The sequence below is a fragment of the Phocoena sinus genome, chromosome 11 (assembly GCF_008692025.1).
Source record: "Phocoena sinus isolate mPhoSin1 chromosome 11, mPhoSin1.pri, whole genome shotgun sequence".
In the NCBI taxonomy this organism is placed as follows: Eukaryota; Metazoa; Chordata; class Mammalia; order Artiodactyla; family Phocoenidae; genus Phocoena; species Phocoena sinus.
The window spans coordinates 42152099-42175389 of NC_045773.1; the positions used below are offsets into that span (position 1 = coordinate 42152099).

The 23291-nt window shown below is 41.4% G+C and overlaps 1 protein-coding gene across 1 annotated transcript in view; it reads right to left on the reverse strand.

Annotated features, from left to right (window-relative positions):
* LARS2 (leucyl-tRNA synthetase 2, mitochondrial) overlaps positions 1–23277 on the reverse strand; it is a 159076-nt gene extending 135799 nt beyond the window's left edge. The window contains exons 1-3 of the mRNA XM_032649183.1: positions 23159–23277; positions 19509–19763; positions 13784–13912 (exon numbers count right to left, since the gene is read on the reverse strand). Coding sequence (XP_032505074.1) covers positions 13784–13912; positions 19509–19742 — 363 coding nt within the window. The 5' untranslated portion in view covers positions 19743–19763; positions 23159–23277. The remainder of the gene's footprint in view (positions 1–13783; positions 13913–19508; positions 19764–23158) is intronic.
* Positions 23278–23291: the final 14 nt, after the last annotated feature.

The following is a 23291-nucleotide window of genomic DNA, read 5'->3' on the forward strand; positions in this document are numbered from 1 at the left end:
TGATCCAAAACCTGTGGGATGCAGCAAAAGCAGTTCTAAGAGGGAAGTTTATAGCTATACAAGCCTGCCTCAAGAAACAAGAAGAATCTCAAATAAACAATCTAACCTTACACCTAAAGGAACTAGAGAAAGAAGAACAAACAAAACCCAAAGATAGCAGAAGGAAAGAAATCGTAAAGATCAGAGCAGAAATAAATGAAATAGAAACAAAGAACACAATAGCAAAGATCAATAAAACTAAAAGCTGGTTCTTTGAGAAGATAATCAAAATTGATAAACCATTAGCCAGACTCATCAAGAAAAAGAGGGAGAGGACTCAAATCAATAAAATTAGAAGTGGAAAAGGAGAAGTTACAACAGACACCACAGAAATATAAAGCATCCTAAGAGGCTACTACAAGCAACTCTATGCCAATAAAATGGACAACCTGGAAGAAATGGACAAATTCTTAGAAAGGTATAACCTCCCAGGACTGAACCAGGAAGAAATAGAAAATATGAACAGACCAATCACAAGTAATGAAACTGAAACTGTGATTAACAATCTTCTAGCAAACAAAAATCCAGGACCAGATGGCTTCACAGGTGAATGCTATCAAACATTTAGAGAAGGACTAACAACCATCCTTCTCAAACTCTTCCAAAAAACTGCAGAGGAAGGAATACTCCCACACTCATTCTATGAGGCCACCATTACCCTGATACCAAAACCAGACAAAGATACTACAAAAAATGAAAATTACAGACCAATATCACTGATGAATATAGATGCAAAAATCCTCAACAAAATACTAGCAAACAGAATCCAACAACACATTAAAAGGATCATACACCATGATCAAGTGGGATTTATCCCAGGGATGCAAGGATTCTTCAATATACGCAAATCAAGCAATGTGATACACCATATTAAGAAACTGAAGAAAAAAACCCCATATGATCACCTCAACAGATGCAGAAAAAGCTTTTGACAAAATTCAACACCCATTTGTGATAAAAACTCTCCAGAAAGTGGGCATGGAGGGAACCTACCTCAACATAATAAAGGCCATATACGACAAACCCACAGCACACATCATTCTCAATGGTGAAAAACGGAAAGCATTTCCTCTAAGATCAGGAACAAGACAAGGATATCCACTCTCACCACTGTTATTCAACATAGTTTTAGAAGTCAAGGAATACAAATTGGAAAAGAAGTAAAACTGTCACTGCTTGCAGGTGACATGGTACTATACATAAAGAATCCTAAAGATGCCACCAGAGAACTACTAGAGCTACTCTATGAATTTAGTAAAGTTGCAGGATACAAAATTAATGCACAGAAATCTCTTGCCTTCCTATACACTAATGATGAAAAATCGGAAAGAGAAATTAAGGAAACACTCCCATTTACCACTGCAACAAAAAGAACAAAATAACTAGGAATAAACCTACCTAGAGAGACAAAAGACCTGTATGCAGAAAACTAAAAGACACTGATGAAAGAAATTAAAGATGATACCAACAAATGGAGAGATATACCATGTTCTTGGATTGGAAGAATCAACATTGTGAAAATGACTATACTACCCAAAGCAATCTACAGATTCAATCTATCAAATTACCAATGGCATTTTTTACAGAAGTAGAACAAAATATCTTAAAATTTGTATGGAGACACAAAAGACCCCGAATAGCCAAAGCAGTCTTGAGGGAAAAAAACAGAGCTGGAGGAATCAGACTCCCTGACTTCTGACTATACTAAAAAGCTACAGTAATTAAGACAATATGGTACTGGCACAAAAACAGAAACGTTGATCAATGGACCAAGATAGAAAGCCCAGAGATAAACCCACGCACCTATGGTCAACTAATCTATGACAAAGGAGGCAAGGACATACAATGGAGAAAAGACGGCCTCTTCAATGAGTAGTGCTGGGAAAACTGGACAGCTACATGTCAAAGAATGAAATTAGAACACTACCTAACACCATACACAAAAATAAATTCCAAATAGATTAAAGACTTAAATGTAAGGCCAGACACTATAAAACTCTTAGAGGAAAACATAGGAAAAACACTTTTTGACATAAACCACACCAAGATCTTCTTGGACCCACCCCCTAGAGTAATGGAAATAAAAACAAAAATAAACAAATTGGACTTAATTAAACTTAAAAGCTTTTGCACAGCAAAGGAAACCATAAACAAGACAAAAAGACAACCCTCAAAATGGGAGAAAATATTTGCAAATGAAACAACAGATAAAGGATTAATCTCCAAAATATACAAAGAGCTCATGGAGCTCAATATCAGAAAAAACAAACAATCCAGTTAAAAAATGGGCAGAAGACCTAAGTAGACATCACCAAGGAAGATATACAGATGGTCAAGAGGCACATGAAAAGCTGCTCAATATCACTAATCATTAGAGAAATGCAAATCAAAACTACAATGAGGTTATCACCTCACGGTGGTCAGAATGACCATTATCAAAAAAGTTAGAAACAATAAATGCTGAAAAAGGTGTGATGAAAAGGGAACCCTCCTGCACTGTTGGTGAGAATGTAAATTGATATAACCACTATGGAAAACAGTATGAAGGTTCCTTAAAAAACTAAAAATAGCACTACCATATGACTCACAATCCCACTACTGGGCATATACTCTGAGAAAACCATAATTCAAAAAGAGGCATGTACCACAATGTTCACTGCAGCACTATTTACAATAGCCAGAACATGGAAGCAACCTAAATGTCCATCGACAGATGAATGGATAAAGAAGATGTGGCACATATATACAATGGAATATTACTCAGCCATGAAAAGAAATGAAATTGAATTATTTGTAGTGAGGTGGATGGACCTAGAGACTGTCATACAGAGTGAAATAAGTCAGAAAGAGAAAAACAAATACCATATGCTAACACATATATATGGAATCTTAAAAAAAAAATAGTACTGATGAACCTAGCTGCAGGGCAGGAATAAAGAAATAGACATAGAAAATGGACTTGAGAACATGGGGTGGGAGGGCAAAGCTGGGGCAAAGTGAGAGTAGCAGTGACTGGACATATACACTACTGAATGTAAAACAGTTGGCTGGTGGGAAACAGCAGCGTAGCACAGGGAGACTGGCTCGGTGCTTTGCGATGACCTAGAGGGGTAGGATAGGGAGGATGGGAGGGAGGCTCAAGAGGGAGGGCATACAGGGACATGTGTATGCATATGGCTGAGTCCCTCTGTTGTGCAACAGAAACTAACACAGTATTGTGAAGCAATTATACTCCAATAAAGATCTATTAAGAAAAGAAAGTTAGAAAAATCTTAAAGCTTCTTAATATTTCACAGTCTTACCTAAAATTAACAAAAAACAAATGTCTGACCTGGAATACAGACTGTGGGGAGTCAGGACAGTTCTTTCCACCATGGGCTGGACCACTGGATTCAATGTCCCTGTGAACCAAGTTTCTACGAAACAGGAAAGGGTCTAATCAATTCTACACCTTGGGTTTCCCAGACATCCAGTGACCAAGGGCAGAACTCACTCTTGTGCCATAAGATGACTCACTACTGTCCAGGAGGAACAAAATAAAGACCTATAACAAGATTACAAAATACCAAAGCCTGTCCCTTTCCCCTGGGCAGCAGATTCTAGTTGCTGGTCAAATTGTTATAGCCTATTTATTTAAAAGACACCGTGTCAGTGCTGTCTTTGCCCACCTCGTTCACCTCTTGGTCTCTTCTACATCAGGGGCCCCCAACCCCTGGGCCATGGACTGGTACAGGTCCATGGCCTGCTAGGAACTGGGCCGGACAACAGGAGGTGAGCGGCGGGCAGGCGGGCGAGCGAGCGAAGCTTCATCTGTATGTACAGCAGCTCCCCTTCACTCGCATTACTGCCTGAGCTCCGCCTCCTGTCAGATCAGTGGCAGCATTAGATTCTCATAGGAGCGCGAACCCTACTGTGAACTGTGCATGCGAGGGATCTAGGTTGCACTCTCCTTATGAGAAATTAATGCCTGATGATCTGAGGTGGAGATGAGGCAGTGATGCTAGCACTGGGGAGTGGGTGCAAATACAGATTATTAGCAGAGAGGTTTGACTGCACAGGGACCATAATAAATCAATTACTTGCAGACTCATATCAAAACCCTATCAGTGAGTGGCAAGTGAAAACAAGCTCAGGGCTCCCACTGATTCTGCATTATGGTGAGTTGTATAATTATTTCATTCTATATTACAATGTAATAATAATTGAAATAAAGTGCACAATAAAGTAATGTGCTTGAATCATCCCGAAACTATCCCCCCCAACCCGTGGTCCGTGGAAAAACTGTCTTCCACAAAACCGGTCCCTGGTGCCAAAAAGGTTGGGGACCGCTGCTCTACATCATCCAGATCAAATACCCCCATTCTGGATATATAATGCCCACTTTCTTGTCTGTGATTTCTCTATGGGCAAGAGTATCAAAAACATTCACTGGAGGAACTCTAAACTCTCCTTTTGGCTTCTAAAATTTCTATTCTTTTCTATCACCATAACTTGGTTTAATCCTTCCATAGTTCCACAAGTAACTAAACCTACAGTTCACATATGCCAACTAGACAATTTATCCTAAAAACAACAACAACAACAACCCGCCCACCAACATCTGGATTTATATTTTAGGGCCACCTGAGCCCTCTCAATCCCCTAGGTGTTAACCTCTTCTTGGATGAGTGCTTTCAGCAGAAAGGGAATCAAGAAGTCCTGGCAGGTATAACTTGGAAATCATAAAATAAACTCCCAGGGTGTAAAAAACCATCATTTCCAGCTGTTCTTCTAACAAATGCTCTAAGTATTTTAAATTGAGTGAGAAGCCAAGAGGACAGGGAAACAACCCAGAAATTAGGACGAGTGGGACACTGCCCCCACTTCTAGACTGAAGGAACAAAGGGAGGAAGCAGAGATAACTGAACCCAAAGGCTGAGATCAGTTGCAGAAGCTGAAAGAGGCAGGTCTGGCCAAACGGAACTGGAATAATGAAGGAGATACTAACCAGGTCAGAGAGAGAGAAATTCCTTGGCTTCTTCCTTCCTCCTCCCCTACAATCTTGCCAGAATTCTTCCTGTCCAAAACCAGCCAGAGGCCAGCTGACACCAGAGCTTGGGAAATGTGGCCTGCAGAGTTCTGCCCTTCCACCATACCAAGCAAAGCAGGAGATCCATCTGACAGCAAACTAGTCAAAGACCAGCACAGGAACACTACAGGACTGCAAAATTTACCATGACTCGAGATATCAAAGGGGAGTGAGGGCCAGCTACTGATGAGGGGCAAACACAGGGATCAGAGCCCTGTCAAGTTAGACAGAGCTGGCCAGGAAGCGAGACCTAGAAGCTCAAGCTAGGACAGCCTCCGGTGTGGACCCAGTCACATGACCATGGCTTACCCAACAGGACCTCTTGCCTCCATCTGGGCAAAGCTATGGGCATCTCAGGGTTGGCAGGCAGGATGGATGGCAAGCAGACTAGAAGGGATACAGGAGAACACAGTTACAGGTGACAATGTACAGATGAGGCTCTGGAGGGATATACCCTGGAAAATGATAGGGATCACTGTCTAGAAGGGCCTGGGGGGAGTGGGTAGTCAAAGGGGACTGTAGCCTTATCTATGTTGTATCTCTCCTTTTTAAAGGGGAGAATATGGAATTTTACGTACAATTTAAAAATACTTTTTTTAAGAAGGAAGAAATGAACAGGCAAAAGTACAGTTCTTCCTCCAGCATGGGAAGGAAGATGAAGGAGAGTTAAGAAGACTTTGGAGGTTAAGAAGGGAAGGAAGCTGGGGCAGCTGATTGTCTGCCCTCCCAATGAGAGAGAAGTACCAATTCCCCAGGAATGACCAGCTTTCTCTCCCTTTCATCATAAAACAAAACTTTATATTTGAAACCAATTCAGCTTCTAATTAAGAGCAACCATGGTTACTGCTTCTGAAAAAAATTGCTATTTTCAGAGAGTGCTGTGGTTTCTGTGGAGTAGATTCAACACTTTATTTCCAAGAAATGAGAAACACAACATTTAATTTTGTTTAGCAAGTTTAATAACTCACTATTATTACAGGTTGGGGATCAAAATGAAGCAAATACTTCAGGGTAAAGAATCTAAATGACAGCAACTAGACCCAAAACAGAAGACCTCTGGGAATGTGAGGCAGATAAATCAGGCAGTTTCCAATCAAAATACTGGACTAGCAACTCAATGTCCCTTTCAAATTACATCTGAGAGGATAAGCCCTGGAAATCTACTCTCTACTTTCAGATGCTCCAGAGATTAGAAAATCTGAAAACTAAATGCCATGCGATGCATTCTCTGGGCACTTCATAAACATTTGTTGACTGACTGGCCAACTGAAAGCTGATGAAACGTATATTATGGTTCACTTGCTAAGAACTCCCCTCACTTCCTGATATTTGTGGGTAACTGCATTATGATCATGCAGCTGCCAGACACATAGCCTCAATTTCCTTCCTCCTCCACAGGAAATAGCAAAAAGGCCCAAGCGGAAAACACTACTTGGGCAGTGCCCTGCGGTGTTTTGCCTGAGACAAATTACTCAAGGTCCAACTCTGTGAGGGGGACTTGGCAGCTTGATGCTTTAATTGCCCCGCTTCTGGCCCAGAAGGTGCTGAGGAGACCAGCTGAGGTGGGAAGTGGGTAATTTTATTTTCTAACCATCTGCGCACACAACATATGAAAACACAACAAAATCACCATATGGTGCTAAACTTTAAATATGTCATCAGACATTGTATGGGTTTAAGAAACCAAATGGCACTGTGGTCTTTTCTGACTCCTGAAAGAGAATAATTTATCTCTGGCTTCAAGTGGTCCCCGCTTAAACATCCAAACCTCAGGACTACCGTATTACTGCTATTATTAATTGGGTTACACTGGAAAATTGCATTATGGTTTTTAGAGTTTTCTCATTGATCATTGCACATGAACCCTGCAACAAATCTGTGAGGTAGGAGGCGGGTGGGAGGCCACTGCCACTGACTAAAGTCACAGATTCCTGATCAACTCATCACCCCCAAACCACCTCCCTCTCCACTTGCCAAGTCCACATGTAATTTACTTGTATGCCCAAGGCCTGGCCAGCTTTGTGACTTTAGGTTTCCCCAAGAGAACTGTGATGATCATGGCCTCAGGCACATCTCCACTGACTACAACAAGAACATGGGGGACCCCAATGATCTGCTTACACTCTTGTCTTATTTCTCTCCTTTGCTGCTACAGGAGGAAACCAAAGTAAAAGCAACCTTGAACTTTCCAAATCATCATTCTTGTCCATTCTCAAACCCAAATTACAATCTGTGGTCTGGCGGGCTCACAAAATACAAGGACAAACCACAGGCTGGGAGAAGACATTTGCACTGTATTTAACTAACAAAGAATCAATAATCCAGACCATATAAAGAACTATATGAGGGACTTACCTGGTGGCGCAGTGGTTAAGAATCCACCTGCCAATGCAGGGGACACGGGATCGATCCCTGGTCCGGGAAGATCCCACACGCCGCAGAGCAACTAAGCCCACGAGCCACAACTACTGAAGCCCACGTGCCCTAGAGCCTGTACGCCCTACAGCCCGTGCGCCACAACTACTGAAGCCCACGTGCTGCAACCACTGAAGCCTGTGAGCCTAGAGCCCGTGCTCTGCAGCAAGAGAAGCCACCACAATGAGAAGCCCGCACACAGCAATGAAGAGTAGCCCCTGCTCACCTCAACTAGAGAAAGCCTGAGAACAGCAACTGAGACCCCCCTCCCAAAAAAAAAAAGAACTATATGAACGGTAAGAACAATATGAAAAAGACAAACAACCCAAGAGGAACTTGGCAAATAATGTGAGCAAGCCAATCAGAGAAGAGGAAACTTAAATAGATAAAAAATAGCTTCACTAGGACAGAACTCAGGAAAATGTAAACTGAAAACACAATTAGATGCCATTTCCCATATATCAAATTAACAAAGATTTAAAAGCCTAACATTAGTAAGTATTGTCAGGGATGTAGGGCTATACGAAATGCCATTTATTTCTGGTAGGAATATACATTGGCACCAACATTTTGGAAAGCAATTTGGCAAGACATATTTATGCTGAGGAGTGTACACTCTATGACCCAGCAATGCCACTTCTCCCACAGGCTAACAGTCAGGTGCAAGGATGTTCATTGGAACAAAAATCTAAAACAACCTAAAACTCTATCAATGTGAAAATAGATAATTAAATATTGTCATAATGATACAGCACTTAATGGATGAACTATAAGCACTTATAATGGATGAACTATAAACTATTGTGTATTTTGAACTGACTCAAAATACACAATACTATACACAAGTGTGTATGTATCCATAAACAATACATAGAATAAAAGCATGAAAACATGAAGGCAAAGGATAGACACTAGTTTTTTTTTTAACTGAAGGACTGGAATCTGATTGTGGAGAGGCTCAACTGTATCTGCAACATAGAAGAAAAAAAGCTGAGATTAACAAGATTAAATGGTAATATCTATTATATCAGGATGGCGGGTCTGAGTATTTAGAATAATGTTCTCTGTACTCCTGTGTTGGAAATGTTTATAATTTTTTAAAGTATCATATTTAAACTAAAGAGGATAGAGCCTACCTAGGGAAAGTGGATAGAGAAAAAAAAGAGAAGGCAGTCTAGAACAGAATCTGAGGTAGGGTAGACAAATCCCTCGAAAAACACAAATTAAAACTGACACAGAAAAAAAAAAAAATCAGAAGATCTGAATAGCCTTATATCCATTAAAGAAATAGAACTGTAATTTAAAAACTTCCCACAAAGAAAGCTCTAGGTCAAGATACCATCACTGGTGAATGTTACTGAACAATAAAGAAAGAAATAACACTAATAATACACAACACATTCAGAAAGTGGGAAGAAGGGAACACTTCCTAGCTTGTTTTATGAGGCTAGCATAAGCCTGATATTAAATACAAAGATATTACAAGAAAAGTAAATTACAGGTCAGTGTCTTTCAGGCACATAGGGATATTGACAAATGAATACAGCAATATATACATTCTAAAAAGTACATCATGACCAAATGAAATTTGTCCTAGGAACACAACGTTGGTTTAATATTTTTAAAAAATCAATCAACATAATACATCACATTAACAGATTAAAGGAGAAAAACCATGTATTGTCTCAATAGATGCAGAAAAGGCATATAACAAAACTCAATACCCATTCATGATAAAAATTCTGAGCAAACTAGGAATACAGGAATAACCTTACTGCACTGCACTCTGCTTTACTGTACTTCATAGATACTGTGCTTTTTACAAATTGAAGGTTTGTGGCAACCCTTCGTTGAGCAAGTCTATTGGCACCATTTTTCCAACAGCATTATTTTTTAATAAGGTGTGTACATTTTTTTAAAGACATAATGCTATCGCACACAACAAACCACAATATAATGTAAACATTACTTTTATATGCACTGGGACCAAAAAATTCCTGTGACTCACTTTATTGCGATATCCACTTTATTGCAGTGGTCTGGAACAAAGCCCACACAATCTCTGAGGTCTGCCTTTAAAGCAGAACTTTCCAACCTGATAAGAGTATGCAAAGATGGAGCGGAGCAGGAAAACCTTGTGGAGTAAACTGGGAGGAAGAAACCAAGTTGCAGCAAAAAAACCTGGAGAGTGGGTCTCATGCCAAGAGCACAGTCTTTCACAGAGTGGGAAATGGTCTACTGTATTACAGGCCACTGAGATGAGACAGGATGACAGAGACACATCCAGGGAGGTCACTGGTGGCCTTGAAGAGAGCAGACTTGGTGCAAAGGTCACTCCACTTTTTACTTCTCATCTACTGTTCTTATGTGCCTTAGAATGACTTCCATATCTCCATTCAAGAATTAAGCAAATCAGGGGGCTTCCCTGGTGGCGCAGTGGTTAAGAATCCTCCTGCCAATGCAGGGGACACGGGTTCGATCCCCAGTCTGGGAAGATCCCACATGCCGTGGAACAACAAAGCCCATGTACCACAACTACTGAGTCTGTGCTCTAGAGCCCGCGAACCACAACTACTGAAGCCCGCATGCCTGGAGGCTGTGCTCTGCAACAAGAGAAACCACCGCAATGAGAAGCCCGTGCACCGCAACAAAGAGTAGACCCCACTCTCTGCAACTAGAGAAAGCCCGCGTGCAACAACAAAGTCCCAGTGCAGCCAAAAATAAATAAATTAATTTTTTAAAATAATAGTAATAATAAAAAAAGAATTAAGCAAATCAGGGACTTCCCAGGTGGTGTAGTGGATAAGACTCCGTGCTCCCAATACAGGGGACCTGGGTTCAGTCCCTGGTCAGGGAACTAGATCCCACATGCATGCTGCAACTAAGAGTTCGCATGCCACAACTAAGGAGCCCACGTGCTGCAACTAAGGAGCTGGCGAGCTGCAACTAAGAAGCCCACCTGCCACAACTAAGGAGACCACGTGCTACAACTAAAGAGCCGGTGAGCCACAACTAAGGAGACTAGCTGCCACAACTAAGGAGCTCACCTGCTGCAACTAAGACCCAGCACAACCAAATAAATAAATAAATCTTAAAAAAAAAAAGAATTAAGCAAATCTACCAACAAATTAACACATTATAGAAAAGGGCAAGCTTACTGAATTTTTCCTAGGCCTACTGACTGATTTTGAACCTAAGACTCCAATACTACTATATAATACAGTAGAAAGGCCGGTGTTTGGAAAAGCTGGTGCCCAAGGACTATGTACCGAATGAATTAATCAATACACATGTCAGACCTTGCTATTGCAGAGCAGATATTCCTTCCCTCCTTAGAGTAAGGATCACTGAACCTGACCTGAATCCCAATCCCTGGGACTAGTCCTGACATTGCGAAAGAAGGATTTTAAAACAACAGGAAGCTCAACAGGCTTTCACACTGTTGACCATTACAGAGATTTGCTTCTTTTTTGCCATTACCACTTAGAAATGGCTGGACAAGTTTTCACCATATTTGACAGTTATTTGGGGGATGATCTGACTTAAATATGGGCTATGAAAATTAACAAGAAATTAAGTTCAAGAGAGCCTGGAGGATACCCGCCCCCCTCCAAGATAGCTTATCATCTTAAAGAGAGCAACTGAAACTGAGGAACAGAGGGAACCCTAGGTGCCTGCTGGTCACAATGACTAAGATACCATAAACCAAAAAACAAAGAGTGGTTTCAGGAACCAACCGAGTCACAGGATAGATAATACAAATAGCAGGGTATGATTTGCAGTCTAGTTGCTTCTCAGAAGGCAACTCCATGCAGCAGGCCCCAAGCAGAAGAGAGCAGATTCATTTATTAAATGAATTAGATTTCATTTCATTTATTAAATGACTTCCCAGAGTAAGTCAGATCAGTATAAATAATAATCAGGGCTACCACTTATTAAGGGACCATTATGTGCCAGACACATGTACTATCTCGTTTAACCCACACAATGACCCAGGAGGGGAAAATAATTATTATTATATTATTATCCCTATTTTAAAGACAAGGAGAGTGGGATTCACAGACATTAAATGACTTGTGCAGGGTCACTCAGTGAGAAAGTGGTACAATGGGGTTCAAACCTGGGTTGCTCAGTCCCTGGGTCCAGCGTGACCTTGGGCTTCAGTTACTGTAAGGGACTCCATTTTGTCTTTTGGGCCTAAGCTGCCTACAAGGGTCCCACTATCTCTGGGCCTGGGGTTCTGCCTTGACCCTTCTCTGTAACGTCTCATCCACCCAAGGGAATTAGAGTCCCACCTACACCACCTCAACCACTTATCCGCTAATGTACCATAAATGTACAGTTTTGCTGTAAAAGTTTAATCTTCAGCAACTGGCCTGTACTCACTAATTTTCCAAAATAAGTTGGCCTAAGTAAAAAAAAAAAAAAAAAAAAGATAAATCTAGTTGAAGAAACACAGATATTATACTTCATGACAAGAGTCAATTTATTCTGCACCACCTCTTTCTAATAAACATTGCAGAAGTGATGGAAAGCAGTATCTGGGAAAAATAATACCTCGCATAGCCCAGGGAGACATCCCTTGTAGAAGGCAAATCTCTGAATCTGACAGTAAAAGTCATTAACTCTACAAGTGACAAAGAGACACTGTACCCTGACTTCCTTTTTAGGAATACTTCTTGCTGCCAATGTCAGTTCAGCACAAATTTTCAAACCAATTATGACAATGGATTCATGTACCTTTCTAAAAGAAAATCTTGATAAAGGACTGGGAGGGGGCAGATACCCTTTATATAGACCCTGAGAGGTTAATAATAGCAACAGCCAGTGGCAGTGCCAGTAAATGTTTAACAATCAACTCTCTGGCAGAAAAAGCCCTGATTTGTAGGCTTTGCTAATTTCCATGATGTAAATACTCCCACCATGGTGGAGTTCATGCTACTAAGGTGACAAATAATTAACATGAAGTTGGGCAGACATGCCCACAGCTCTCAGGAACTGGGACAAGCAGGCTCCAGCCCTCCACTGGCGATGCTAATATTTACTGGTTACGTACTTATGTGCCAGCTATGTGCTAAGTGCTTCATAGTCATCCTCTTTCAATCCCTGTAACAGTCCAATGGGCAGGTACTATTTTATCCCCATTTTACAGATGAGAGAAAACTAGGTATTAGAGACGTTAATTTAGTAATTAGTCAAAAGTCGAACAGCTACTAAGTGTTAAGGGCTAGCATTCAAATGCTGGCCATCTGGTTCAATGGTCCATGCTCTCAGCCCCTCTTTGATCCTGCCTCTCTCTGTAAGGTGTTAAAGAAGCTGCTATGATCATTGCCACCTCATCTTACAGATGACGTGTTGGTAAAGAGTACAGCGCAGGCTCTGGGGTAATTGGCAGTGGGGTGAAGGCGTCTACCAACATCAGACGTGCAAGGGTTCGTCTCCTCCTCTCCCAAGAAATTTCGCCTTGTCCTTCAAGGACAGATGCTCCCTCTTTAGCGGAGCCTTCCCCAACTCCCGCAGAGCTGTTACTCCCCACATATTTTTTTGTTAGGAAAATTTTACTTTTTCCATCATAAAATAAATACATGCTCATTAGAGAATACAGAAAATATCAAATACAAGGAGAAAAATCTCTTGTGGTCCCACTTCCTACTCACAGGCTTTCACACTGTTGACCATTACAGAGATTTGCTTCTTTTTTGCCATTACCACTTAGAAATGGCTGGACAAGTTTTCACCATATTTGGCAGTTATTTTGGGGATGATCTGACTTAAATATGGGCTATGAAAATTAACAAGAAATTAAGTTCAAGAGAGCCTGGAGGATACCCGCCCCCCTCCAAGATAGCTTATCATCTTAAAGAGAGCAACTGAAACTGAGGAACAGAGGGAACCCTGTTCCTCATTTCTACTATTGGATTCATTCCCCTGTTCAATGTTTGTCTATTTATGCGTGTCAGCCCCACTGTACTGTGAACTCCTCCTGAGGAGATATCATGTGGTACCCACATCTGTAACCTCCTTCCACTGCATCCACACCCCACCTCCCTCCCTAGCACAACATCCAACACACGGCTGCCCCTCAATTAATCTGGATGCTTTATTATGTCCTCCAATTCATGAGAGGAAACCCTGAGCTTTTCACGTTTATCTTCAAAGCTGTCCTAATCTTAACTAAGATTGGTTTTCTTCCTTTGTCCTACATTCTTATTGTCCTGAGTCAGGCAGGAAAGTGCTATTCCAGCAGGCATCTTGCCTTACCTGCATCCCTCTCATCTTCTGGAAGCGTGCAATGGTGTCGCTGATGGTGTATACACGCACGTGGCCCATGTGCAGCTTGCCGGAAGGATAAGGGAACATGGAAAGCACGTAAAACTTGGGCTTTGATTTCTAGGAAAGAATGACAAAAAAATGACAATGAGTATTTATTAAGCATTCACGGGGAAACCTGCATGCACATAATATTTTGGCATTTTACTCAAGGTAATAATTTAACATTTTTAAAAGTTTTCTTTTTAAAAAACTGTTCCCATAAGGTAAACTGACAAAAATGCCTAATACCAAACTTCAAAGCCCTGGCTTAACCTAAAGAATGTCCAAAATAATGCCAAACAACCTCAAAGTCCTATTACCCATATGTATTTTTAAATCTGTCTTTTTCTCTTTTAAAAGCTTCTCTTTTAGGACAGCTATCTAGGTCTTAAAGAACTATATGTTTTTCCAAATGAAGCTCTGACACATATGTCCATATAATTCAAGGAAACAATAGTGAATCACAGAGATGTGACATGTCTAAAAATGGAGCCCCTCCCTAAATTCCCTGTAGCTGCATGCAGACTTGGATTGAACAGTACGAGCAGGGTCCTCAGGCACCGGTTCAGGTCCCGGGTTTCTCTGCTGTATTGTGAGCTTATCTTTCAACAGAAAAAGTTGAAATGGTAAGGTAATGAGAAAATTTTAGCTATTTCCCAGGCGGTGATCTACAGGCAGCCTCAGGCCAGGGTTACATAACTCTCCAACTTCCAAAGACGCAGCTTCATCACGAGAAACAGAAAAAAGGTAAATGCGTTGGAACAGAATGAACACAGGGCAGGAGGTCCTCACTGGAACACTGACTTTTGGCACCTTAGTTCTTCCACAGTAAAATGGTGAATGCTGTCACGAGTTTGTGCACATGAGGGGACAAGGCTCCACAGGAAAGGTGGTATCATTTAATTGATTCCTTACTGGGGACCTATTGTTCAAGGGCAAGGACCATGTTTTAATCATCCCTCCCCCCCAACCCCACCTTCCTGGCCGCCCACCTCCCAGTTTAATAAATGTTGGATAAATGTTTGTCGGCCTTTGTGCTCTGAAGCCTGGTAACAGGCCTCTGCAGAGCACTTATTACTGAAGGGCACTTTTCCCAGCACACTTCACCAATCCTGTCCAGGTGACAGGAATGTTCCCCCTCTCCAACCTTAAATCCTCCCATGGGGGAGAAGGGGTGCCTCTGAAGAAAGCAAGAGAACAGGTAACTGCTTCTGTTTAGTCACTAAGGGTCTGGACTGTCTGATGTTATCATTACTTTTGTGCCACCTTCTATTTTTCTCTTTCTGTCCTTACTCCCTTCCGTGAGCTCTACTAGAGTTCTTTAAGGCTTTGCTTCTTCAAAATGAATGAAAACAAATGCAAGACAGAATATTCATAACCACTCTTTTGGGTATGTGTGTGGACTGGGGAGGTATTTTTTGGTAAGTATTTGCATGACTGATAATTGACAGCCAACTGTAATCAGGGGAACAGAAGAAACCAGAAATCAGATTCTTTCCAAATCTCATTCGACCCCTTGCTTTACACTTCCTTCAGCAAAGAAGTTAAACAAATCTTTAGCAGGGCCACTAAAGGGTGGCAAAACAGACCAGAGTGGCACTTTTCTCTGTACTGCCCATCTTCTGGAACTTACCAACTGAGTGGTAAGTAAAGGTGCCTGAAGGAAGAGAAGGGAAAAGTGAATAAATAAGAAGTTTGGATAATACATAAACTTGGAAATCTGGAATACTGAAGTGACAGCTGCTGTTGATTTCTAGAAACGGATGGAAAGCCCCACGTTGATCATGCACTTTAATGTGGATCCATAACTCTTAGGAAAACCTCAGGAGCATGAGAGAGGACTTGAGATTCAGGAGTTAGTGAGGACTCAGGACTTTCCTTCTTTAAGAAGGCAAGTGACAGACAATCCTCTCAGCTTGTAAACAAATCCCTCAAAGGAAGTACAAGACCTCGTTCTGATACTTGGTGCAGAATCGGAAATAAGCAGACTACCCACCTCGATTCAAACATTACTCATTGCAATGGATTTGGCCTACTGGCCTTTCCTTTGGGAATTTTTAGGGACATGGGAAAACAGCTGTTACAGAGTTCTTTGGGACCTGAAAAAAACAATAAAATCCCTTGATATAAACTATTTCTAGTTTTCATTTTAAAGTTTTTACATTAAACCTATTTTTTATTATAATCATTTTGTTTTTATTATAGTGACATATATTTTAAAATGTTTATTTAACAATGTTGCCCCAAACATTTTCCACATATAGCTTCTTCATTAACATATCCATTTTGTATGTCTATCCAACAAAGATTAAATTTATAGCAAAATCAAGGGATTCATTACATACTAGCTAAGCAGAACTACAAAACTGAGTTTACAGAATATATATAGAAAAGTATTGGGCTTCCCTGGTAGCACAGTGGTTAAGAATCCACCTGCCAATGCAGGGGACACAGGTTAGAGCCCTGGTCCGGGAAGATCCCACATGCCACAGAACAACTAAGCCCACGCGCCACAACTACTAAGCTTGCGCTCTAGAGCCCGTGAGCCACAACTACTGAGCCCGTGCACCACAACTACTGAAGCCCACGCGCCTAAAGCCCACCTCCGCAACAAGAGAAGCCACCTCGATAAGCGGCCCGCGCACCCCAACGAAGAGTAGCCCCTGCTCGAAGCAACTAGAGAAAGTCCGCATGCAGCAATGAAGACCCAACACAGCCAAAAATAAATAAATAAATAAATTTTTTTTAAAAGAAAAGTATTGCTAGCAAAACTCTTTACTATTCACGAATATTTTTATTTATTGCAGAAAAGGTATTCAGCTTATTGCCTGCCCCTGCCTTTTGCTTTTCTGTGTGAATTAAGTCATTTTCCTCTGTGACAATGAAATGAGTTCTATCTCTGGGAGTGGAAAGAAGGAATTATGGGAGTTTATAGTATAATTGAGTAGGAATCTGATTGAAAGGGAAATTTTCATAATTATATAAAAGTGTAAGAATTTAAGCCTTTAAAAGAAATTAAGATTGGAAGCGATAGAAAAAGGACGGTATTTATAAGTGGGTCCTATTATTTTTGTCAGCTTCTAACATCAGGAGAAAGATAACTTCTGCCTCTTTATAGATCATGCTCTGAAGCTGTCGCTGAGTCTAGAGGATGGAGGGGGAAGGACCACTCAATAGGAGCCTGCAGCCTGGGATCTGGTCGAGCTTTGACACTAGCTGTGAGACCTTAGGCAAATTCCTTTGTCTTTCTGGCCTCAGTTTACAATCTGTAAATCAAAGGCAAGGCAAAAGAAGGTTCCTGGTGAAAGCATGAGTTTAGAAATCAAACGTGTCTGGGTTTGAGTCCTGGGCTCTGCCACAAGTGAGTTGTGCATCTCAACAAGTTACCAAACCTCCCTCTGAGCCTGTTTTCTTACCCCCAAAATGAGGATAATATTACTCACCCCCAGGGTTGATTCAGGATTTAAATGAGATAATCAATGGAAAGATGGTGGCTGACATAGTAAAATGCTCATTAAATGGAAGTTCTTTTTATAACAATGATTATGATGATGATGGCAAAATATTCAGCATCTAGAAGCTCATTCAGGTGGATTTCAAATGTAGCTAATACCAGAGGGAGGTTGATTATAGATTCTTCAAAATCCACCAGCATCTAGTCATATTCTCATTCCTGACAAAGACACACCACACACTTTTATCCTCTTTCAGTTTATAAAATGGGTTCAGTCATATTTTCTCATTTGATTTTCAAAGCAATCCTGTGAGATAAACAATGCAAAGAATCTGAGGATCAAAGAGGTTAAACGATGCTGATGAGATCGCACTGATTTGGGGGCAGAGCCAGTATTACTGCTCAGGCTCCCGATCCAGTGCTCTCTCCACTTTGCCGTTCCCTGATTCAAACCCTCATAGAATGCCACCAGGGGATCACCCAAAATGTCCCTCAAGCTATTTACCCAACTAGTGAAACACAGTTTATTTTGATCCATTTAAGTTTTTACACAACCATACGCTTAAGGATGCAACGTCACAAGAAGAAAAAGCTACAACTTCAAAATGTCTGGAAGTGACTAAATTTAAACCAAAAGAAAAAAAGCTAATTTTATGCTCCTCATTGAGAATTAAACTGCTCCCTAAGGTCTGCTTCCAAAATACATTTAGTTACATTAGTCAGGTCATGTTGCCACAAAGAATTTTCACTTCCTAATGAGGTAAAAGTCAAGCTGTTATTGTATAATTATGCAATATATTTAAACCTTGCTTTTTATCATTTCACGTGTTACACACTACATCTCTTTAAATACCAGATTTTCTTTGTAACTAATGCCGAAAACCATCCTTCAGTTTAATACAAATAGCTACCCACCCTCATTGTTCATAATGATCAATCTCATAGAAAGAATGAGTCTGATAAGAGTGGAGAATCAGGAAAGGCGATTCAAGCAGTGTCATCTTGTGCAGATATATATCTACTCAACTGCTTGCCTTTGGCCTAATCTCTTTAATTAAACATAAAGGGTCAGCATTATTTTACTGGTAACTATTATGAAAGGATGGTCAGAATTTAAGAGTAAAACTCTATTTTATAGTACTGTGCTCTGATCAGATTCAACATTTCATTCAACAAATCACATCTTCCATTTGTCATTTTGACCAATATCGAGAGGTAAGGGTTAATGCATGCAAGACTGATCCCCAGCAGGTTGGCCTCCCAGAGAAGGAGCTGGCCTCCAGCAGAGAACTCCATGGAAAGTGGCTACAGCCAAGTGCTTAAGACAATTAATTCAGGTAGAGCGCTGAGCTGGTGCAGACAGACCAAAAGCCAAGGGTCCCCTAACTTATATAGCTGCAACCATGAGGTTGGACCCCAGTCCCAGATCACATCTGGGAAGGGCTGGTACCTCCCAAGCCATGATGGCAGAATAGGGCTGGAGGCCAGCGTCATGGGAGGGGAGAGGGAGGTACTTCTCAGAATATGCAGGAGCTTAAAAGTTCCACAGCCGAGGGGCCCAGGTGCCTCTCCTAGCGTCTCCTATCTGACCCTGCTGGATCCCTGTGTGCTGCCCCACCATGCAGTGGACCACAGAGGACCTGACATCTGCTGTGGCTCCTGTCTTGATGAGCTTCCCCAGTAAATGCTGCTCCAGAATGCCCAGTGTGGCACCATTTGCATGCACCTTATTTGTATGTGCACCACACTGAAACTCCTCCAAGCACCAAGTCGGTCTCATCCCAGGTACCCCTCACAAGCATCCTGGGAAGCAGGTGAGCACTACTATTAACAATGCCCATTTTAGATAAAAAAAGTTGAAGCCCAGAGAGATTCAGAAATTTGGCTCAATGTCACATACTCAATAACTTATTTGAATTCAGGCAGTCTCACCCCAGTCCAAGCTCTTAGTCCCTCTTCTCTACACTTTCAGCGTCTCTTAGAATACTCATGGGACTTCCTTGGTGGCGCAGTGGATAAGACTTCAAGTTCCCAGTGCAGGGGGCCCGGGTTCGATCCCTGTTCAGGGAACTAGATCCCACATACATGCAGCAACTAAGAGCTCGCATGCCACAACTAAGGAGCCTACCTGCTGCAACTAAGACCTGGTGCAACCAAAAAAAAAAAAAAGATATATATATATATATATATATATATATATATATATAAAAGAATACTCACATCAGCTTCTGAAATTTTGGAGGCCTGTTCTTTTATTCGTTGATGCCACCATTTCTCCACATCCTTTCTTGTCTGCAGCGTATACTCTTTGGTCCACTTTCCCGTGGCACTGTAAATACCTCTGGAACATCCTGGAATCACTCTCCTTCCCCATTTGATGACATCTGGACCATCATTTAGCTGCCTTTTCAGAAGAGAGGCATATAAACCCAGCCTCTGCCAAGAAGGAGCCATTCTTCAAAAGGAGGGAAGGCCCTGAAAGAGAGGGCAGAAAGCACACGTGTGAGCCGCCCGGAACCTCCCCGAGCTCATCCTTCCGTTCAGCACAGCCAGCGCTCCCCGCCTGTCCACATGCTTTCCTCTTATTCTGATGACTTCTTCCCCTGAAAAGAATACTTCAGAAGTACAATTGAGCTAAACACAAACTTCTTAATTGGAAAATATTAAACGTGTTCGATGCTCCCAAACAGCAAGATACAAAAGCCCCATAGGAACAAAAGGAGACCACCACCTGGGCCAGCTCCTGCTGCAACCTCACAGCTTGCTTGCTTGGGAAGCAGCAGAGCCACCTCCGGCCCTCGCCTTTAGGCCAGCCTAGGGTCTGTACAGGAGGCTTTAATTCCCATTGTCCAGGCTTCAGAAGAGCTCTAAGCACATCTGGGCTTGGCCTTAGGCTCAAGTATCAGAAGAGATCTGAACACAGGTCTCCCAGGAAGATCGGAGACTCTGAGCTAAGATTAGCGTTCTTCATACATACTACAAGCTAAGTATACTCAGTAGGCTGAGCCAGGAAATAACCATTATTTAGAAGACTGCTCATTCATTTAGTTCTTCATTCACCTACTAAATATTTATTGAGTGTCACTAGGTCCACACACTATTCTAGGCACTGGGGATAGAGCAGTGAACAAAAACAAAGTCCCTTCTTTCATGGCACTTATATACTAGTAGAGAAAAGCAGATAAGAAACAAACAAATATGTATATAACATGTGGAACAGTGATGAGTGTTATGGTTTTCTGGAATACAACCCACAGGTTGGGGCCCACTAAGACATCTAGCTGCGAATCAAAATTCAACTTTAATGTTTCATTGGTTTCCTCCAAAGTGAATTCCAGAAATGACCTCATAGAAGTTTCATGTTTTATCACTGTGTTAAAGCCTAAGGTGACAGTTCATCAAATATTTAAGATTTATGACTAAATAGCCTAAAATTTCTGCCTTCCTGCATAACAGCATTAGCTATAGTGCAGAAACAGACAAAAACAGACCTTTCAAAACCAGAGAGAAATGAAGGAAGAAACTGGCACTCTGAGCTGGCATTAATTTTTTGTTTTGTTTTGATTTGAATTTTATTTTATTATTATTTTTTATACCGCAGGTTCTTATTAGTTATCTGTTTTATACATATTAGTGTATATATGTCAATCCCAATCTCCCAGTTCATCACCTCCCCCCACCCCCTGCTTTCCCCCCTTGGTGTCCATACGTTTGTTCTCTACATCTGTGTCTCTACTTCTAAGCTGGCATTAATTCTTGATCCTCTCAAAATTTTTGTTTCGATGCTGGTTAGCCATTGTGAAAAAAGAAATACCAAAGAGTGCAGACAGATCACCAATATGAACAATATGAAGGAAGGAATCTTAATTTCACTTAAAATTCTAATCCTGTCTCTATAACTTACTTATACTATGCACCAAATTATAAAAAAAGTATAACAACATTCCCTGTCTACATAACAGTAAGCTTTCTAAAAATGTTTACATAATACCTGGCTCGCTAATAACCTTTCCTGTACATAAACCAATGGTATAGAGTAGAGAATTCTGAAATGGATCTGGGTATTTTAAAGAACTTAAAGTTCATAAAGCAAAAAGCACAAATAGATTAGAAAGTGATAGACTATTCAGTGAATGGGGGGCCGATTCAAATTAGAGCCCCACCTCAAACCAAAAAGCAGAGTAAATCCCACATAGATTAAAGAATTTTAAAAAATACCATAAAACAAGAAAAAACATAGATGAGTATGTACTAATTCTGTAAAAGGTGCAGGATGTTCTGTCCTAAGCATAAAAGCAATGGAAGATTTCATAAAGGAAAATATTAACAAAACTCTCTAAAAAATGTAAAATACCTGCATATCAAAACCACCACGAACAAAATCAGAAAGCAAACAAGCTGAGAGAAAACTGCCAAAACTACAACAAAAGATTACCCTTCTCTATAAAGAGTTCACATATGAGAAGAGAAAGAGTAACAACCTAATTTTAAAAATTGGGGACGGAGAAAAGAGGAAATACAAATTGGCTAGCAAATACCTGAAAAAGAATGACTTTACAACTAATCAAAGAAATGCAAATTAAAACAAGGAAATATTTTGCTTATCAGATTGGTAAAAACCTGTTATAAAAAGAAATGTGCACTTTTATACACTCCTGGTGAAATGCAAACTGATTCCAACTCCCTGGGGAGCAATCTGGTAATATATGTGTCAAGACCCTTTAAGAAAAGTCCACACCCTTTATGTTAGGGGAACTCAGCCATAAGTGCACTCAGGGCTATGATTTACTGCAGCCCTGGAGCTCAGTCCAGTTCCCTTTCTTTACATCCCAGGCCCTGCTCTGGGACACTCCACCACCAAAGCCCTGATGGACACTGCCTCTTCCTGATAAGGAGCAGCCATTTTATTAGAGGACCATGCCCCTACCATGAATGTGAAAGGTGTGATTCATATCTCGTGCTATGATCAACTTGGCCCTTTTCTTCCTTAGCTCTGTCACAGCCAGCTCCTTGCCTAGATGTTTGGAATCTTGTCTCTTCTTCCACATCCTTCCAAAGTATCAATCCCCATTACTCCACTCCTCTTTAAGAGTCAGCCCTGATCTCAACCTCACTTAGGGCTTAAGCTTAAGTTTTTTGAGAATGGTGGGGGTAGCGGCCTGTGACCATAGAGGGAGGGGCCTGAGAACTGGACCCCAAATGACAATCATATACAGACAGAGAAACCTAGCAGAGTAGGAAAAAACGGGCAAAGAAACAGAACACAGAGAAGCACACGAGGGCATTAGTGTGCGTCCAAAAGAAAGTGTCCGAGAATGTACCTGGGAAATTAATCTTAAAGGAGCTATGTGCAAAAACAAACAAAAAAAACCCCAACTAATTCTCTATGTGACCTCAGGGAAATTACTTCCTACCTGGAAAATCAGCTTCTCCTTAAGATAAAGGGGTAAATCCAGATGCTCTCTGATGACCTTAGAGCCCTAACATGCTGTGACAACGATCTGTGGGTCACAGAGAGGACGTGGGCCAATGGATATCCTTCGAGTCTAAAGCCTCAGCCCCGGGAGCAAAGATCCAGGGACCAGCCGGGGTAGTGGAGCGGTGGAGAGAGGGAATTGAGTACAAAACTATACGTACATATGCGTTTTTCTGGGAAAGGGTCCAGAGCTATCAACAGAGTCGGTGGCTCAAAGAATCTGAAGATCTTAATCTCAGAAACTTTTCCAGTTGGGAAACTGCACAGCTCCGAGACCACCAAACACAGCCCGCACTTTCCCTTCCGGCTCCCGGCAAGTCGAAATCTACCAATCCGGGTAAAGGGGAGATCAGGCCTCGTATCTTGCCCCTATGAGCCCGGGTCAGGGGTTTACCTGCTCACAGGCTCTGGCCTGCGGCTCCTTACGCCTCGGTTCCCACCTTAGGCGAACACGGCCCGGCCAGTCACCACGGGCGCCGCCATGTTGGCAGAACAACAACTTTATCGATGGCGGCCACTGCAGACAC